General features: G+C 38.2%; 1 protein-coding gene across 3 annotated transcripts in view; it reads left to right on the forward strand.

Annotated features, from left to right (window-relative positions):
• tmem167a (transmembrane protein 167A) overlaps positions 1–20,344 on the forward strand; it is a 44,260-nt gene extending 23,916 nt beyond the window's left edge. For all 3 annotated transcript variants that reach the window (XM_063068535.1, XM_063068533.1, XM_063068534.1), the window contains exons 2-4: positions 1,859–1,968; positions 8,088–8,122; positions 19,968–20,344. In XM_063068535.1, coding sequence (XP_062924605.1) covers positions 1,859–1,968; positions 8,088–8,122; positions 19,968–20,038 — 216 coding nt within the window. In that variant the 3' untranslated portion in view covers positions 20,039–20,344. The remainder of the gene's footprint in view (positions 1–1,858; positions 1,969–8,087; positions 8,123–19,967) is intronic.
• The last annotated feature ends 790 nt before the right edge of the window (positions 20,345–21,134 follow it).

Raw genomic sequence — 21,134 nt, forward strand, 5'->3', positions numbered from 1 at the left:
TGAAACTGCTCACTCTCTCTACTTCTGATCCCTCTGAGGATTGGTATGTGTCCCTTCATCTTACCCTTCCTGAAATCTACAATCAGCTCTTTCGTCTTACTGATGTTGAGTGCCAGGTTGTTGCTGCGGCACCACTCCACTAGTTGGCATATCTCACTCCTGTATGCCTTCTTGTCACCACCTGAAATTCTACCAGAAATTCTTGATAAGGATTGACACAGGTGGCTGCTTAACAGGCTGCGAGCCCATGGTATTTCAGGCAAGGTTCTAGCATGGATAAAGCACTGGGTGATTGGCAGTAGGCAAGCAGTGGAAATAAAGGAAACCTTTTGTTGGCTGTGGTGTTCCACAAGAGTCTATGTTGGGACCAATACAGTTTGCAAAATATTGGCAAATGGAATACAGTGTCAGGAAGTGTATGGTCATGCACTTTGTTAGAAGAAGTTAAGGATAGACTATTTACTAAATGGAAAGGAAATTCAAAAATCTGAGGTGCAAAGAGACTTGGCAGGATTCCCTAAAGGTTAATCTGCAGGTTGAGTCTGTGATGAGGAAGGCGAATCTGATGTTAACATTCATTTCAAAAGGACTAGAATATAAAATCAAAGATGTAATGTTGAGGCTTTATAAATTACTGGTGAGGCCCCACTAGTATTGTGAGCAGTTTTGGGCCCTGTATCTCAGAAAAGATGTGCTGAAACTGGAGAGAATTTGAAGGAGGTTCACGAAAATGATTCCAGAATTGAATGGCTTAACATATGAAGACAGTTTGATGACTCTAGGCTTGTATTCAATAGAATTCAGAAGAATGAGGGGTGACCTTGTTGAAACCTATTGAATGCTGAAAATCCTTGATAGAGTGGATATGGAGAGGATGTTTCTGATGGTGGGAGAGTCTAAGACCAGAGGGGACAGCCTCAGAATAGAGGGGTGTCCTTTTAGAATGGAGATCAGGAAGAATTTCTTTAGCCAGAATATGGTGAATCCATGAATTCTTTGCCACAGGCAGCTGTGGAGGTTAAGTATTAATGAAAATTTAAGGCGGAGTTTGATAGATTGTTGATTGGTCAGGGCTCGAAGGGGTACAGGGAGAAGGCTGAAGATTGGGGCTGAGAGCGAAAATAGATCAGCCATGATGAACTGGCAGAGAAGACTTGATGGGTCAAATGGCTTGATCCTGTTCCTAAATGTTATGTAATGCTGAGACTTAATGAGGTATTTGGATTATTGTGAGCAATTTTGAGCCCCATATCTAAGAAAAGACATGCTGGCATTGGAGAGGGTCCAGACAAGGTTTGTGAGAATGATCCCAAGAATGGAAGAGTTAATGTATGATGAGCATTTGATGGCTGTGGGCCTGTACTTGATGGAATGAAGATCACTGTGGGAGGGATCTCATTGAAACCTCCTGAATAGTGAAAGATCTGTATAGAGAGAACGTTTCTTATTGTGGGGGAGTTGAGGACCAGAGGGCACAACATCAGAATAGAAGAAAGCCCTTTTAGAACAGATGAGGGGGAATTTCTTTAGCCAGAGTGTGAGAATATGTGGAATTCATTGCCACAGATGGCTGTGGAGGTCAAGTCATAGGGTATATTTAAAGCAGAAGTTGATAGGTTCTTGACTATTGAGAATGTCAAAGGTTACAATGAAAATGCAGGAGAATATGGTTGAGAGGGAAAATAGATTAGCTACAGTCGAATGGCAGTGTGGACTCAATGGTTCAAATGGCCTCATTGCGCTCTCCTGTCTTAGTCTTATAATAAAATGTTTCTCTTTTCCTATTCCATTTAATTCGCCTTCTTTACAAAAGTTAAAACATCTAATATACTGTAATATTTGTATTTTATTCCCACAGTCGGCAATTTTCAACTTTCAGAGTCTGCTAACGGTGATCCTTCTCCTAATTTGCACCTGTGCTTACATCAGGGCCCTAGCTCCCAGTGTTCTGGACAAAAATAAAACTGGGTAAGTTTTATTTCCAGTACTTTGTAGAATAACATTTTGAAGGTCACTTTCAGGAAAGCATACTTAGTCGGGTGTGGTAATATAGAAGAGTGTCCTTTTCCCATTCCTATTCTGGAAGTTTATTAACACAGAACTTAGAACAGTACAGCACAGGAACAGGCCCTTCAACCCACAGTGTTGTGCCAGTCCAATTAAATTAGTTATCAAATGACCAGCTAAGCTAATCCGGTCTACCTACACAATATCCATATCCTTCCATTTACCTCACATTCATGTGTTTAACATCTAAACATCTCTTACAAGTCTCATGTATCTGCCTCTTCCGCCACTTCAAGCAGTGCTTTCTAGGCATCCACCACTCTGTGTTGGGACTGGGGGGGGGTTGCAGATCTTGCCCCTCACATATCCTTTGAAATTATCCCCTCTCACTCTAAATGCATGCCCTCTGGAATTGTTGCAGAATTTTGAACTGCACAGTATAATGAAAATTCACCTCGGGGACTAATCAAAAAGCAACTGAATTGTAATTCTCACAAGTTCGCCAAAATGTGATAAAATTGAATGATTAAATGGTTTTGTCAATCCAAATAAGGTGAACAAACTACAACGATTTTTTAAAAATTTTTGTTCGTTTTGGCATTCTACTGTGGCATCACTCATAAGTAGGTGTGGCTACTGCTAAAAGAGATGTGTGATATTTGAAAAATCCATTTCAGTTTTTTGGTCAGTAGCTGAAGTGAGTTTTCATTGGAGACTTTGAATTGCATTTTGTCAAACGAGAAGGTGATGCAGCTTAAGCAACCTGACTTTGTTAAGAAGGCATTTGGCGTGTTGGCCTTCACCATTCGGGTATTGAGTTCCAGAGTCGCAAAGTAATATTGCAACCCTCTGAAACCCTGGTTAGACCACACTTGTGGTCAGTTCTGGTTGCCTCATTATAGGAACGATGTGGAAGCTTTAGATAGAGAGTGCAGAGGGAATGTACCAGGATGCTGCCTGGATTGGAGAGTATGTCTTGTGAGAATAGATTGAGTGAGTTAAGGCTTTCCTCTTTAGAGTAAGAAGGATGAAAGGCAGCTTGATAGAAGTGCACAAGATAATAACAGGCATATATTGAGTGGATAGCCGTATAATTTTTCCCAAGGTGAAAGTGGCTAATGCCAGGGGCATAATTTTAAGATGATTAGGAGGCAAGTATAGGGGGATGTCAGAGGTAAGCTCTTTATGCAGAGAGTGGTGGGTGCATAGAGCATGCTGCCAGGGGTGGTGCTAGATGCAGGTACATTAGAGATATATAAGTAACTCTGAGATAGGCACACAGATGATAGGAAGATGGAAAGGAAGTGTTGGATTAATCTTGGAGTAGGTTAAAAGGTTGACACAACATTGTGGGTCAAAGGGTCTCTACTGTGCTGAACTGTTTTATGTTCTATTAACCAAACGTGCTTAATCTATTTTTATTCATGTTGCAGTAATTGATGTATTTTTCTGCCCCTAGATTACCATTTGTCTTCATTCAGTTTGTAGTCCAGGTTTTGTTTTTTCAGGATGTCATTGTTGCTCAGAACTGCACGAGACTTGCTTCCGTGTGTATGACTCACTGTACAGGTGGAATTCGCGCATTCTCCCTGTGACTGCATGATTTGCCACCCACGTTGCAAAGATGTGCATATTGGATCGTTCATTTGGTGGGCAGCATAGTGGCTAGCATAATGCTTTACAGCGCCAGGGACTGGGGTTCAACTCCTGCACTGCTTGTGACAAGTTTGTACCCTCCCATGGCTGTGGGATTCCTCTGCATGCACCAGTTTCCTCCCACATTCCAAAGACGTACAGTTTAAGGTTAATAAGTTGTCAGCATGTTGGTGCCGGCAGCAATGGTGACACTTACAGGCACATCCTTGGACGATGTTGGCCGTTGAGGCAAACGACACATTTCAAAGTAAGTTTTGATAAACATGAAGCTAATCTTAGGTAAATCTTAATTGGTCAGTTTAAATTATCCATGTTGTGCGGGTAAGTGGTAGGCTCTGGGGAGAATGAAATAAAATTGCTGTACACAATGCTTGATGGGGATGAGGACTGAACAATTTTTGAATCTGTGGAACAGTTTTGACAGTTTGTGATCCAACCCTCCAGTTCATCAGCTATTAAATCTGCATTTAAATTGAATGCCTTGAATATTCACAGGCATTCAAAATTCACATAGGACCCTTTAAACAGGAATATTAACATTTTATCTTAAAGTTAAAAGACTAAAATCTTTCCATTCTCCCTGCAGCCTATTGCTTCCATATATTTGATTGGGCCCCCACGTCTGAGCCAGCAGGGCTGCACAGATGTTCAGTGGCTGGCAGTTGCTGAACAGAAGGCTCTTATGGGAATTGCCTAGTTATGGGCATTTGTCCCGGCAGATCTTGACCAAAATTTGACACATTATCACTTTGAGACTTTTTATGGGGTGTAGCAAATCCATAGATAATCTTTCTAACTGTCAATATGATTGATTAGCTTGACAATTCCATTACATTGGTTTTAACAAAAGCAACCATGCAGTCTACAGACAATTGAATTTATAAATTTGTTGCTTTGAACTGTAGTCCAGGACATATTGATTCTTCTGCAGAATAAAAGTGGTTCCTGTCAAATATTCCCATTTGCAGTGTCAAGAAGACCACTTTTCTTAATCCATCTGAATTTGTGCACTTGTTTTATTGGGAAAGCAGGAAACTTTTAGCAGTCTTGTGAAATAGGCTTCCTATGGATCATGAAGACAATAAAAGACACTTGCCTAATTCTAGCCAAACTGGGGAAAATATTTTGATGCACTTAGCCAAGCTCATAAATTTTCATTAATGCACTTCTCTCTATTTGTCATGGAGAAAAGTGAATTAATACAGCATGGCTGCTCTACTCTTTATTTAAGCAAATGGGTTGTGGAAGTGAAGAAGAACAATTTTACACAGCCAAACTTCTAAGAAGCTACTCCCCAGCATGTTGTACTAGTTAAGTGAATCACACAGTAAACACTTACAAATGGTGAGTGGAAGAAAGCCTAAAAGGCACAATTGTAATAGAGGAAGGAAGAAACTGGCAGAGGAGATTAGCCCATTTGCAATATAAATCCACATGCACATCTCTGCGGTGTCACAGGGCACAGGATGAGCAAACTAACTAATGTGAAATCAGGATCTGTTTGACATTTGCATTGAATGTAGAACTACCAGGAGGTAGTCTGAGACCATTTTGGCTTTCTACCAGATTGGCTCTCCATCAGTTATACTCAACTGGTACAAAGCTAACTTTCTAAGATATACATGTGGTTATTGTCAAACCAGTGAGTGTAATTTTAACTACGCCCTTACATTTTACCTCCTGAGAATGTTTTTTTTAAATTCAGCCCAGACTGATGGAGTAATACTCCCATTTCCCGCAGCTGTGAAGATACTAAATTAAGTTTAGACAGTTGTAACCTAGTTCCTTGTAGACATGATTTCATAGCACAAAACTGTAATCTGGTGCAGATTGGATGTTTAGCTGAGAGAGGCTGTAAGAATACTGACATGGAAAGTGGAAAAAATAGTAATGGTGCAGCTGGGAGTGTTCTTGCATTGAAAGTGAGTTATGTTCTTGGGGCAGGACAGAAGGCTTGTTTGTGCCTGTGTTTGGACCTGAGGTACGTACTCCCGGGTGTTTGATGACCACACTGGGTAGGAACTGTGGAAAAAGAAAGGAAATACATTTTCTGAGGCTGGGGTTCAACGTGTTTTTGTTTGCTCTTTGCTTCATAGTTAATGAAGTATGCTGATCAACAAATGTTTTTGTTAATATGTCCACTTTAAGGAGTTGTAGAGCTATGGTTTCTTTGGCCCGTCGAGTCCATGCTGACCACAGTGGTAACACTTGTACCAATTCTCTGCATTTATAGAACAGTATAGGCCCTTCAGCCTATGATGTGCTGACTTTTTAACCTACTGTAAGATGAATCTACCCCTTTCCTTCCACGTAGCTTTTCATGTGCCATCCCGCCCATGTACCTCCAAGCCCCATCCCTCCATGTACATATCCAAGTGCTTTAATGTTGCTGTTATATCTGCCTCAACCACTCCTGCCAGCAGCTCATTTTGCCGTCATAACTGGTCATAAAACTATTTTATTTATTTGTGAAATATGAATGATCCCAGAGTCTTTGTAACAGCCCACAGTATGTACGAAAATGTGTCTGTGGTGGAAGATCAATGTCGTCTTGTTGACCAATGGAATTATTAGAGGTGCTAAATGGCTTCACCTTGGACCTTTTTCTTGTAGGTACATGATGAAAGTCACACAATTATTTTTATATTTGTTGCCATTAATGTCAGTAAAATAATGACCACTTCTATTTGTATAGAAACTATTGAATAGAATAAACCATTCAAAGTGCATTATGAAACAGTGTTCAAAGTTTCATTATCAAGGAGTTTTTTGGCCAGAAGGCCCAAAGTTTGGTTACTCCAAGAGAAAGGACAGCGAGGGATCTCCAGATCTTTTGTCCTTTGGAAATTCAAAACCAATGCTGGAGTAATTTAAAATTCAGGGAAGGCTTACGAGACCATAATAGGAGAAAGGGAAATTTCCCAAAGGATGGTGAGGCTGGAGGCAATTAGGAAATGTGGAAGAGATGGGTTGTAGAGGGATAATGCAAAAACAAGAAAATGAGTAGATGCTGGAAATCCAAAGCAACACACACTGGAGGAACTCAGTAGGCCAAGCAGAATCTATGGAAGAGTAAGCAGTCAATGTTTCAGGCTGAGATCCTTCATCAAGACCCTCTGAATCCTCTCTGAAAATTGGAAATAAACTAAATTGAGTGATTCCTGTTGCCACTGTAAGGATATTTGCATCTATACCGATGTTCACTTCCCCAAGAAGAAAACTAGAGGTTCACTGTCTCAAGTCTCCATCTCTTTCAACAAATGTTCCCTGATCTGCTGTGTTTCTACAGCATTTTGTTATCTTTAACTGTCTCAAAGATAGCACTTCAACTGTCTTAGAGTGGCACTTCGTGTAGTTGAGTAAATAGGCTTAGTGACTCAGCATCTGGTCAATTGTAGTTCTTGTTTGCAGAAGAGCATTACAGAATCCATTTATTGAAAGTCTGAAATGAAATTTAGGGGAATTTTAACATGAGAATTAAAAGTCTCCCATGGGTAGAGTAGCAAAACAGTTGAATTACTGGACTTACTAAGATCTAAATCATTGACTTAAAGAGGATTGGGCAAGTTCAGTTTAATATTTAAATATGATTTGCTCAAACTATCTTCTTCTATTTAGTTTTATTAACTTCAGTACATTAAATTCATGTTTATTCCAGCATGCACTGTCAAATTGCATGGATGTCTAAGGTGAAAATGAGCTTTAAAAATTTTAATTCTTTAAACTGGTGTTTACTTAGAGGAAAAAATATCTTGGGTAAAGTAAATATATTGTATCGGTTGATCTGAACTGTTAAAGGTATTTCAGCAGTAGATTTTTTTTCCCAAGAATTAGCATTTCCTCAATCCATCTGCTGCTTCAGTCTGACTTTAGATAAACTTGAAGAGTTGAGCATGATTTTGATAATTTTAAGCTTTTAATTTGGCAGATAGGATGTCTATTCCATTTCCTACACCTTGCACTAAAGCGTCAGTTGTTGTTTATGGAGTTGCTCATTGTAATAACGAGCCTGAAATTCTCATATAACTATTCATGACACATTTTTCCATTTGTGAACCAATCCACCAGATATGCTGTTATCATGGTGTTGTCATTCAATAAGATTTTCGTTAATGCTCCAGCAATTTCTATGTCTTTTTTGTTCAATGTTGGATGTTTTGATCCTCCATAATAATTCAAATGAGTGATTCTTGTTTGTTTTCCCACAGTGATATTTCAACATACGATCTTTCATGACATTCTGCCACAAGCTAGAAAGGTTTCCTTCACATAAGTGTTGTTTGTACTTTGCTAGCCAGAAAAGTGCTTTATCTAAAGTGACAAATACAGCTTTCAGTAAAACTTTAATCATTCAGATTTCCTCAATGTTAGATTTTTTTTCTAAATGTAATATCAGTGGATAAAGAAAAATATTTGTTTTCCAGACTTCTGGGGATATTTTGGAAATGTGCCAGAATAGGTAAGAAAGAAAATTGATTGATGGTGTGTTTTAAGTTTTGAATGTTAACATTTTTATTGCTGTTGTAATTTCTTTGGCAATATTTTAAGATTTATAGCATAGGATCACAGCTAGGAAGTGCTTGAAGCCCAAAGACTTCCCTAGATTAACTAGTGAATTTCTATCATCATCACAGTAACATTATGTAGATCTCAAATTCATATGTTTAGTCTATGTATGAACTGGCTGTTTATTTTCTGTGTCTAATCATTTTGAGTAAATTCAAACAACACATTTTTAGAACTTAACAACCTACATTATTTACCAACCCAGGAACACAGCCTCACTATATGTGCTCTATTTATTACAATAGGAAGTATATCAGAATCAGGTTTATTATCATCAGCATGTGTCGTGAAATTTGTTAATTTAGCAGCAGCAGTTCAATGCAATACATAATCTAGCAGAGAGAGAAAAAAAATAAATAAAGTAAGGTAGCGTTCACAGATTCAATGACCATTTAGGGGAAGAAGCTGTCCCTGAATCACTGAGTGTGTGCCTTCAGGCTTCTGTACCTCCTACTTGATGATAACAATGAGAAAAGGTTATGCCCTGGGTGCTGGGGGTGCTTGATAATGGACGCTGCCTTTCTGAGACACCGCTCCTTGAAGATGTCCTGAGTACTTTGTAGGCTAGTACCCAGGATGGAACTGACTAAATTTGTGGCCCTCTGCAGCTTCTTTCGGTCCTGTGCAGTAGCCACCCCCTCAATACCATATAGTGATGCAGCCTGTCAGAATGCTTTGCATAGAAGTTTTTAAGTGTTTTTGTTGATATATCAAATCTCTTCAAACTCCTAATGAAGTATTGTTGCTGTCTTGCTCTTTTGGGACCAGATTAGGTACTCAGAAATCATGACACCTAGGAACTTAAAATTGCCCACTCTCTCCACTTCTGATCCCTCTGAGGATTAGTAAGTGTTCCTTCGTCTTACCCTTCCTGAAGTCCACAATCAACTCTTTTGTCTTACTGACACTGAGTGCAAGGTTGTTGCTACAACACCACTTCACTAGTTGGTATCTCACTCCTGTATACCTTCTCATCTCCATCTGAGATTCTACCAACAATGGTTGTATCATCAACAAATTTATAGATAGTATTTGAGCTATGCGTAGCCCCACAGTTATGGATATAGAGAGAGTAGAGCAGTGAACTAAGCACACACTCCTGAGGTTCGCCAGTGTTGATCGTCAGCAAGGAGGAAATATTATCACCAATCCACAGACTGCGGTCTTCTGGTTGGGAAGTTGGGGATCCAATTGCAGAGGGAGGTACAGATGTTCAGGTTCTGTAACTTACCGATCAGGATTGTGGGAATGATGGTGTTAAATGCTGAGCTATAGACAATGAACAGCATCCTGACGTAGGTGTTTGTATTATCCAGGTGGTCAGTGCTATGTGAAGAGCCATTGATATTGTGTCTACCATTGGCCTATTGTGGCGCTATGCAAATTGCAGTTGGTCTAGGTCCTTGCTGAGGCAGGAGTTCAATCTAGTAATGACCAACCTCTCAAAGCATTTTATCACTGTAGGTGTGAATGCTGCTGGATGATAGTCATTAAAGCAGCTCACGTTATTCTTCGTAGGCACTGGTATAATTGTTGCCCTATTGAAGCAAGTGGGAACTTCCACCCTTAGCAATGAAAGGTTGAAAATGTTCTTGAATACTCCTGCCAGTTGGTTGAAGTTTTCAGAGATATATATATTTTGTATGTTCTTATGTATTGCACTGTATTGCTGCTACAAAACAAAACATTTCCTGACATGTGTCAGTTATATTAAACCTGATTCTGATTCCAACTAAAAACAAGAATCAGCCAGTTGGCCCCTCATTTATACTTCATCATCCAATACAATCATGGCTGATCTTTTACCTTTTTTCTACACCAACTTTAAATCACTGTCACGTCAACAGAAAAGGTCATTGGCTACAATCTTATCATCCCTGCAAGACTTGTATGTATCCAAGACAAAAAAGCAAGCAAGAAAAATTATTATGGACAAAGCTGCCTTTTCTGGACTATTGGACAATAAAGTGCTATTGGACTATATAAAAAAAATACCTTTGCAACATCTTAATTTTCTTTCCCACACAGTTAATCTGATCAACCATTCTAGTTGACCAACCCCACCACATTTATCTATTATCCTGGCAGTACAGTCTGAACACTTTAAACCACTTTTTATAACGCTGCTTACATTGTATAAGTACATGCTGGTATTAATTCATTTTATTCCATATCCTGATTTTAACCTTTAAGTTTATTTTTATAAATAATTCATTACTCTTATAATTGTTGACTGTTGTTGCTTTTTGTTGCATGTTGTGCCAACTCACCACAGCAAATTCCTAATAGAGTAGAATCTGTTTAATTGGGACCAGCATGTTTTAGACCAATTAAGCTTCTTGCCCCAATTAGCTGAAATTTCATGAAGTAGTTAAAAGGCAGAACAAGAACAAACAATTGTTTAACTGAGCAACAAATTATGCATTTCAAATTATGAAATACAGGACAAATAAGGAAACAACCAATACCTCTGCAGTACTATAAAACTGTATTAGTTCCTGATAATTATTGGTGGAGGAATTCATCCAGTGTACACTGCTGTCTTCTTTTGATTGTAATTGAACAAAATCAGCGTAGAAATTTACTGCAGATAACGGACTGCCTATGTTACCTTCCTTTATAAAGACAAAATAAAAAGTTATCAAAAATTACTGCTTTTTAAATCGGCATGCATCGGCCCAAATGGATAACACAACACATGCACACATAACTGGCACTATTGAAAAACGATTTGCTTCATAATGTTTAATGGCTGTTTCTGGCATCTCCAATCCTGAATGGTTGGAACCACAGTGAACAAAACAGTTCTGAATTGTCTTGCTGTTTATTTTTTGCCAACTATCAGTGACAAAAATCACTGCTTTTTGAAAATAAACACACATAACTGGCACTATTTAAAAGTTGTTCACTCTAAGCATGGTGTAGTGTCTAATGGCCACACAAGTACATGCGACTGACACTGGTTAGAAATTGTTGGACAATAGTCTCCTGTACCAAGTAAGCAGTATAGAGTCCCAAATAAAAGCAGGGATTTGCAACTGTTTCCTCAATTAGTTTTTTTGTTCTTTAAGATTTGTCCCAAATATGCGGCTGCCAGGATTAACTGATGGCCAAATTAACTGGAATCCACTGTACATGTAAATGAATATGCCGAATAAAGTTAATCCTTGATCAGTTTCTTTAAGTCAATAAACAAAATCCATTAATTCTGTTCTGCGTATACTCAGAGACTGAGCTTCTACGGCTGTCTCTGGTGATGAATTTCAAAGGTTCACCACCCTCTTGATGAGGAAATGGCCTGCCAACTCAGTCCAAATAATCAATCCATTATCTGGAAACCGTGACCGCTGATTCTAAGCACCTCAGCCAGCGGAAGAAACATCCTTCCATTTCCCCTCTCAAGCCCCTGATTAAACTTCAGTACTTGGTTTGGGAGAGCAGACCTGTACTCAATAATCCAGATGCATTTTTCAACAAGGCCCTATATAATTACAGCATGGCATTTCTGCTCATGTTTGATTTACCCCTGTAATTAAGACGAACATTTTATTTCTGTTCCTAATTACTTGCTGAACCTGCATACTAACTTTCAAGGATTCATGTACAAAGATACCCTCTAAACATCACCAACTTTCAGTGTGTTTCAAAACAGAAATCTCTGCTTTTCTAAATGCTATTTGTAACTATACTGACACATGCCCATTCAACAGCCCTGGTCCTGGATGAATTTGATATGCAGTGATTCCAATCTAATTCCATTTATTTCTTTATTCCCATAAAAGACATTCCATTCCTTCTCCTTTCCATCCTTGCTGTCCAAGTTGTAATAGCTCCTGATTTTTAAAAAGAAAATAAAGATTAAGTTTATTCATCATATGTCTGTCAAACATACACTGAAGTGCATCATTTACATCATATCAAATCAGTGTGAGGCTTGTGCTGGGGGTAGCCCACATCCAGTGCAAACATAGCATGCCCACAGCTCACTAATCCTAACCGGACATCTTTGGAGTGTGGGAGGAGCGCAGAGTACCCAGAAGAAGCCACGCAGTCATGGGGAGAATGTACAAACTCCTTACAGACAGCTATAAGAATTGAACTTCAGTCTTGCAGCTAGCAACGTAATAGTGTTACTCTTATTGTCTTAGTGTGTCATGTCATCTGTCTCTGCTCAAAACAACGCTTTACAAACTGCTTCTTCCCCTCTATCATCAGATTTCTGAATGGACAATGAACCTGTATACACTACCTCAACATTTTTTGCTCTCTTTTAGCACTACTTAATTTATTTTTTAATATATTTCTTATTGTAATTAATAGTTTATTATTACATATTGTACTGCTGCTGCAAAGCAAGAAACTTCACAACATACAGCAGTGATATTAAACCTGATTCTGATTCAGTCTTTATCTTGATCTTTCAGTGGAGTTTTGATTATAGAACTAATGTTAGTTTGCACTTTAAAAGCAAATACAGCAGTATAACTACATCCTTTAATGGTACATCAGTATGACTACTTCAGCACTGGAGAAACACAATGCATTCATATCTGGTGTTAATGCCATTGCTTGTTGTACTCCTTTAACCTTTTAATACTCAATATATGGCCTCTGGTCCTTACTACCATCAGGGATGATATAAAGGAGTCTGAAAGCTTACATTCAACATTTTAGGAACATCAAACATCAGATAGCTGAATGATCTATGAACACTACCCTGTTATTTCTTTTCTTGCACTATTATTTTCTATTTATTGTAAGGTCAATTACTTCACAGTGTACTACAGCACCAAACAACAAAATGCCACATCATATAAATCAGTGGTAATAAACCTGATTCTGATACTCAACCAGACTGACTTCCATTTATTTCCGTTGACTTAAAATGGGGGAATGAATATAAAATTTGAAATTAAATTATGACAGATGTCTTAAAGGGAAGTTACAGTTTGCCTTTTGACCTAATTAAACAGTATTTGATTTTACAAAACTTGCCTCCATGTGCCAGACAGTTTAAGTGTATCTTTGCTTAGTTTCATTGCCTAAATCCACAAATGTACGATGGAAAAGAAATGCATTACATGAAATCTGATCCAGGGGCCTAGCAATGTTAAGCGTCAGAAATCCACAAGCAATGTATGGAAAGTATGCCTGAGCATTGAAGGCAAATTTACAGTTTGCCGCATTGTCAAGTTAAGCACATCGTCCGAAACAACCTCATCTCACTAAAAATGGCATTGTTGCTCAACTTAATATTTTAGGTTGGCCTGAGAGCGTTTGAAAACGCGGATGCTAAGAGAATGCTTCTCCTCAAAACAATATCTGTAACTGAAAACCTGGGTTCAAGAGCAAACAACTAATTTTGCATAACATGAGAAGATAATCTAAACTCATAACGTAGCTAGTTAATTAATTAGTGTGCGAGTATTATAAATCAAGAGAAGTGAATTATTTTTAATTTAAACTGATGGGCACAATGATGGAAAATTTTGTTCCTGGTTGTCTACATGTAAGATTGCTGGTGTGTATGTGAGTTTGCAGTTCAAAATAAATTAATTATCAAGGTGTATGTATGTCACCATATACAGCCCTGAGATTCATTTTCTTGTGGGAATACTCAATAAATCCAATAACCATAATAGAATCAATGAAAGACTGCACCAGCTAGATATGCAAGCAGTGTGGAAAAGACAACAAGCTGTGCAAATGCAAAAAGAAAGAAGAAATAATAAGAATAAATAAGCAACAAATATTGAGAACATGAGATGGAGTCCTTAAAAGTGAGTCCATGGGAATGATGGGGTGAGTGAAGTTATTCTCTTTGGTTCAACAGCCTGATGGTTGAGGGGTAGTAATTGTTCCTGAACCTGGTGGTGGGAGTCCTGAGGCTCCTGTACCATCTTCCTGATGGCAGCAGCAAGAAGAGAGCATGGCCTGGGTGGTGGGGGTCCCTGACGATGGATGCTGCTTTCCTGCAACAACGTTCTGTATAGATGTGCTCAGTGGTGGAGGGGACTTTACCTGTGATGGACTAGGCCATTAAAATGAGGGAACAGGTATCAGCAGTATCCTGAATGGTTAGGCCAATCTTGGCTTCTGCCATTACTCAATAAGGTCACGCCTGATTTGGTTGTAGCCTCAACTTTGCAACCCTGTCTCTCATCCCCAGGTATTCAGTCCATCCATGTCTACCTTGCATATATTCAAACGTGCTAATTCCACCATCCTTTTATGAGAAAACTATTCACCTTATCTTATTTTTAAACAGTGATTCCTAACACTGAACTGCTCCCACAACCTATAGACTCACTTTCAAGGACTCTTCACCTCATGTTTTCAATATTTATTGATGAGGTTAATTTTTTGTGTATTTGCCCAGTTTGTTGTCTTTTGCACATTGGTTGTTTATCCATCTTGTGTGTTGTTTCCTATTGATTCTATTGTGTTTCTTTGTACTGGCTGTGAATGCCCACAAGAAAATGAACCTCAGGATAGAATATGGTGACATGTATGTATTTCGATAATAAATTTACTTTGAACTTTATTTCTGGATTCCCTTACAATAAGCATTCTCTGAGCATTTTTATAAATTACATTAAGCCCCTTGAGTCATGTAAAAATTAATTATCTTTATAGGAGAGTGTTCTCCTTCAATTGGGTGGTTGGGTATCTGAAATTAACCTCCTTATTTCTTGCTTGTGTGTTCCTCTTTGTTCATATTCCTTGTCTTGTTCATTCTCCTAATGTTTGTTTCCTTTCATATCTTTGCCTTTAAAATTATGTAAGACCATAAGACATAGGGGCAGAATTAGGCCATTCAGCCCATTGAGCCTGCTCCACCATTCCATCATGGCTGATCCCAGGTCCCACGCAACCCCATACACCTGCCTTTCGCCATGTCCTTTGTTGCCCTGACCAATCAGGAAAAGATCAACTTCCGCCTTAAATATACCCATGGACTTGGCCTCCACCACAGATTTACTATTCTCTGGCTAACACGCCTCATATGTTAACCCTTTCATTCCTGGAATCATGCTCGTGAACCTCCTCTGTACTCTCTGCAATGACAATACATCTTTTATGAGATGTGAGACTCAAAACTGTTAACAATACTCCAAGTGCGGCCTGACTAGTGTCTTAATAAGGCTCAGCATTATCTCCTTGCTTTTATATTCTATTCCCCTTGATCTAAAGATAACGTCAAAACTTTAACCCTGCAATTTATTATGCTTATTCTATGCATGCATTTTGAAGCCAGTTCACCACTATGGGTTTGTGAGCTCGTGGAGACTATCTCACTATTATGCTCTCCTCTGGCATTACTTTTTTATATTTCTTACTGCAAATTATAGTAATTTTCTAATGTATTGTACAGCTGCAGCAAAACCAAAAATGTCAGACACATGTCCTCTAAGAAAATTAGCAAGTTCTTCCTGTGTATGTGGGTTTTCTCCAGATGCTCCGGTTTCTTCCCACAGTCCAAAGATGTACCAGTCAGTAGGCTACTTGGTCATTGCAAATTGTCATCTAAATAGGTGGGTTGCTGGGTGTTGTGACTTGTTGGGCTGGAAGGGCCTGTTCTGCGCTGTATTTCTAAATAAATAAACCTGACTCTGACTTTGACCCAAGTCAGTATAGTAGTAATGTATAGTTCCACTCTGATATCTCCTATTGTAATCAGTAAAGGATGTTTTATGAGCCCCAGCACCAATGTTAATAACTATCACAGGAGGTTACTTTTGTACAACCATGGCACCGTTATCTGTATTGTTTGATATGTCTTTAGGCTCAGCTACGTACTTTTGCTTTTCTTTTCCTTCACCTTACTGTGCAGCATCAGTCATTGATGTGCTAGTGTAACACTTTACAATACCAGTGACTGGGGTCCAATTCCTGCAGCCGTTTGTAAGGAGCTTGTACTTTCTTCCTGTGACCACATTAGTTTCATTTAGGTGGTCTACTTTCCTTCCACATTCCAAGCATGTATGGGTTAGGGTTAGTGAGGTGTGGACATGTTATGATGGCGCCACTTGCAGGCTGCCTCCTGCACATTCTGGACTGTATTGGCCATTGACACAAGCAAAGCATTTCACTGTATGTGACAAAGCTAATATTTAATCTTTAAGAATTTCTTGGATATTTGGGAGAGATAAATGTAATTTGTTCCACTCTCATAACTGTATTTCACCATGAATGCTACAGCCATCACATAGGCTGAACCAGTGCCATTCCAAAAATACCTTCCATTTTCTCTGAGCCATTTTTTCTCTCCTTGTAAAATTGTTAATTTCTGCCTCAACTTTCAAAGCTTTCCTAACCTCTCGAGGCTGATTTATATTGATTGCTTCTTGTTTCTTTATGCTCTTAAATATAGTGTCAGATAGAAATAAACCAATCAAGCCTGCTTCACCGTTCAGTAAGATCCTGAAGGCCAATCTCAATAGATTTCCATTCTCTTCCCACATCTTATCTCCCTTGTAATTGAAGCGTGTATCACACTCTGCCTTGAATATATTCAATGAATTTTAACTTGTGATAGGGTCAAGGAGCAAGCTCTTATTTAGAGATACAGTGCAGTGACAGGCCCTTCTGGCCCAACAAGCCCATGCTGCTCAGTTACATCCATAAGTCTTTGGAATGTAGGAGGAAACCGGGGCACCTGGAGGAAATCCATGCATTTACACATACAAATTTCTCATGGGCAGCGGCAGGAATTGAACCCAAGTCACTGATGTTGTAATAGCATTACAGTAACTGTTATTTTACTATGCCACCCATCTTTTTGGCTACAATGAATGCTTTAAGAAATGACCTATTCCATTATTTAATAAGGTTAGTGGTGATCTGATTGTTGGCCCTGCTCCACTTTCCTGTCTGATCTCCATAATTAATAATTTCCCAATGATTCAAAAGTAATGGGTGTACACTTACTTGCTAATTCAAGATGTAGAAGCGACTTTCCTTTGTAACAGTATTTTAACACTCCAGCCAACACAGATCAGTATATTCTTTATTTCTCCAGCTGGCAGAACTTGAGTTTCCTCAGCATCTAAAAGAAGCCGTGCTTGGAAGTTGATGTTTTCTGCTTGTATATATTAAGGAATGAATAGGGATTAACAGATTGGATTGCACAAAGGATATTTCTCCTGCCTGAGGAGTTTTGGAACCAGGCATCAGTATCTCAGAATCACAAACGAGAAAATCTGCAGATGCTGGGAATCCAAAGCAACACACAAAATGCTGGAGGAACTCAGCAGGCCAGGCAGAATCTATGGAAAAGAGTAAATAGACGATGTTTCGGGCTTAGACGCTTCATCAGGACGCTGAGGAAGGGTCTCGGCCTGAAATGGCAACTGTTTACTCTTTTCCATGGATGCTGTCTGGCCTGCTGAGTTCCTTTTGCATTTTGTTTGTGTTGCATCAGTATCTCAGAATAAGTGAGAAGAATCAGAATCAGCTAGATAGAACTGAGATAATAAGATATTTATTTTCTGAAGTGGTGAATGTTTGGAACTGCCTACCACAGAGGGCTATGAAGGCTTTGCCATTGACTTAGCTCGAAAATATAAAGCTATCAAAACATAAAGCTTATCATACACTTTGGATTTAAACAAAATAGTGTTCTACTCTAATACTGTAGTGTCAGTGTTGCTGTAGTTCCTCATATTCCATCTAAAGTGTATTCCAAATAGTTGGACCAAATTAAGTATTGTATGTGCAGGATACATTCCTTCAAGGTTTCGGAAAACATTTTAAAATGGTTCGTTTAGTCTGAAAATAAACTTTAACTATGCACTGATGAAATTTTTCTGGATTACAGAGTTAAATTTTATCCCAAGATACAAGTAGAAAATGACAATTTTCATAGATGAGGGCTTTTAGATGCCAGACAAATTTTATCTCCTCTGCAAATCTTTTATAAGCTGGAGTTCCAGAGAATATTATTATTGATAATGTACTATAGTACTGTTAATAATTAATACAATTAGTATCATATTGTAGGCACTAAAAATTTACTTTTAGGCATACAAGTTCATGTCTTTTAATCCTTTTTATCTGGCTGATATGGGCAGATGCTCTTTGTCAAGAACTTATTTAAATGAGTCGTTGTTCGGACAGCTGTGTGCTGGAAGTGCAAACTGCCAAATGCTGACCATACTGAATCCTTTATTTCTACAGTAAAATGAGCTCTCGTCTACTTTTTTTTAAATCTGCAACTCTTACAAAATATCCTTTGTGAATATTCATATAAAACTTAACTGCGCAATCTTAAATATTTCTTAAACAAAAGAGATCCTGAATGGAATAGCGAGTATCTGGTGCTTCTCTTTGCGCATTCGTCTAAAAGCATTATTTTCCTTTCTTTATTCCATATGAGAGATGGAGACAAAAGTAGTCATTTTAAGTTGTCTACAAAACAGAAGTCCAGTCATGGCGACCCTATTATATCATTAAACTGTTTCATTTTTCTGGACATCAATAGATCAGACCCAACATACACTTACTAATAAACGCAATGTGTATGAAGCTCTGGAATGCAATAAATGGAGTATACCAGCCATTTATTTTAATGGCAAATGAAACTCCCTTAAGAATTGCTGTAGTCATAGGTAAAATCCTTTTTATTAAAATTTAAGAGCCATATAAAATTGTTCTGAAGAGCTATTCTGCTGGATCTTTATTACAGAAAGTTGGTGGTATTCTATCTCAGTTGAGTGTAAGGAAAATTCTTAAAACAGTGCATTTTACTTTATGAAAAACTGGTTCAACAATCTGAAGATAGTAAAGTCCCTTTTCAAACTAAGAGTTTTAGCATCTAGCAGTGTTAACTTTTATCGGTGTCAAGCAAAATACTGGTGATTCTAGGTATCAGAAACAATGACTTTAAGGTTGTAGAAACTGGGTATATTAAACAATATCTGTACAGGCAACAGAGAAATCGACTTTTTACTGAAGTACTTCTCATAAAATGACAAGATACATTCAGGTCTTTTTGATGCGTGAAGATCGGAGAAAGGGAAATCTGGGAATAAAGAATATAATACAAAATTAATTTCTCTCGGTGTTTTAATTTACCAAAAGTTACTCAGCATAAGTTACTTAGATCTCACTGCAACTTCAAATTCTCTCCTGCACACTGCTTCTGAATTTTTCTCTGTACATTCAATCTCTGTCTTGTCCTTGTATTTGAAATTAATGTTAAAAGAAAATTTATTATCAAAATATTTATATGTTACCATATAAGTTTCATTTTGAGTTGAGAAACACCTTGAGTTTCATTTTCTTGCAGGCATGTCTAGGAAAGTAAAGAAACTTATGAAAAACTATCCATAAACAAAGACTGTCAAACATCCAATGTGCGAAAGAGGACACATTGTGCCAATGATCAATTTTAAAAAGTAAATAATACTTCAACAATGAATTGTACAATCCTTGGAAGTCCTTAAATATTAAGAAAGGAAGAACTTGGAGATTAGTATATACGGTGTATAGCAATACAGATATTGACCACCTGTGTGGTTTATAATTTGTTATCGAACTACACATTACATTAGTTAATCTTCAATGTCATACAGTTGTAAAATTGAGCATGTCATGCTATTATTTGCTGGTATTTCATTACATAATTATTTTAATTTATTTAATATATTTAATAGAAGTAATTCATTAGTATTAAGTATCATTGTAATTCTATCTTTGATATCCAATGTACACTAATTTAATTTTTTGTTTTGTAGGTGAACGGAAAAGCCCATATGTGGCCGTATGTTGTATTGTGATGGCCTTCAGTATTCTCTTTGTACGGTAACAGTCAGCTTGAAGAACAGCGCTATGGATGATCGTCATTAGTTGAATTTCCTTCATAAATATGAAATGGTCTGTGAATGCCTCAACCTCCCAAATCAATATTGTGCATCTTTCTTCACAAGCTTTTTAATGATGTCAATGTCGATTCTTGTTACTGGACCAAGGACTGATGTTTGGAATGAAGCTCCATAATGGCTGTATTTTCTGACTGGACTAATCCAATCACTCTACACCTAGCACCTACATTCATCTGATTGTTGGTTATTACTGTGTGTAACTGTCTAAATATTGTCAATAAATTTATTCAAATTCATCTTTTTAAGCTATTCCTTTATTCTTTATTAATCCACAAAAAGAAATGACCACTAGGTTTGTGTGTGATATTTTGGAGTGGATGATTTGGTACCTGCACAAAGTGAGCAGCTCAGTTGGGAACTGGTTATTACTTGGAGCCCTGTGCTGCCTGGCCATGTTGTCGTTCACTGAAAGCAGATCCTGTATCATTCTGTACCCTTATTTCTCCCTCTCCCTTCATCCTTGAGACAAGAACCTGCCTAAGAATGGCAGAATGTATTGCAGATAAGAATTGACCTTGAAGAGATAATCGATTGCTTCCAACCACAGCAGATGAAAGTCTTCCTAACTTATTATCAGGAAGGGACTTACAAGGTCGATAGTAATTTATAGAGAAAGTAAGTATAGGGTATGACCAAGAGGTGATGGAATTCCCGTGCATATAATGTTCTTTCTCGAAGGATCATTACCTTGGAGAGGCTTGTGAGTTCCCGAGAGAGTGATTCCAACAAAGAGCAATCCAGCCAAGACCTCAACAGTAGAACTGGCAGAATGTGATCACAAATCACAACAGCAGAGAAGGTGGAGGAAGGCTGTAGCAGTGAAGGGTCCCCATTGTCTTGCATTCCATGCTACTAGCCCAACCTGATCTGTCAAGGACTCCAGTGCATCAGCTTTCCCACTTTAAACAAAGTCATGCACAGGCATTCTCCCTTAAGGGAATCCACCCTTACATCCCAAATGACCCATCAATAGACAACCCCTTAGCAGAACAGCATACTTGACTCGATTGATGGCACTAC

This window comes from Mobula hypostoma, chromosome 16 (assembly GCF_963921235.1).
Source record: "Mobula hypostoma chromosome 16, sMobHyp1.1, whole genome shotgun sequence".
Lineage (NCBI taxonomy): Eukaryota > Metazoa > Chordata > Chondrichthyes > Myliobatiformes > Myliobatidae > Mobula > Mobula hypostoma.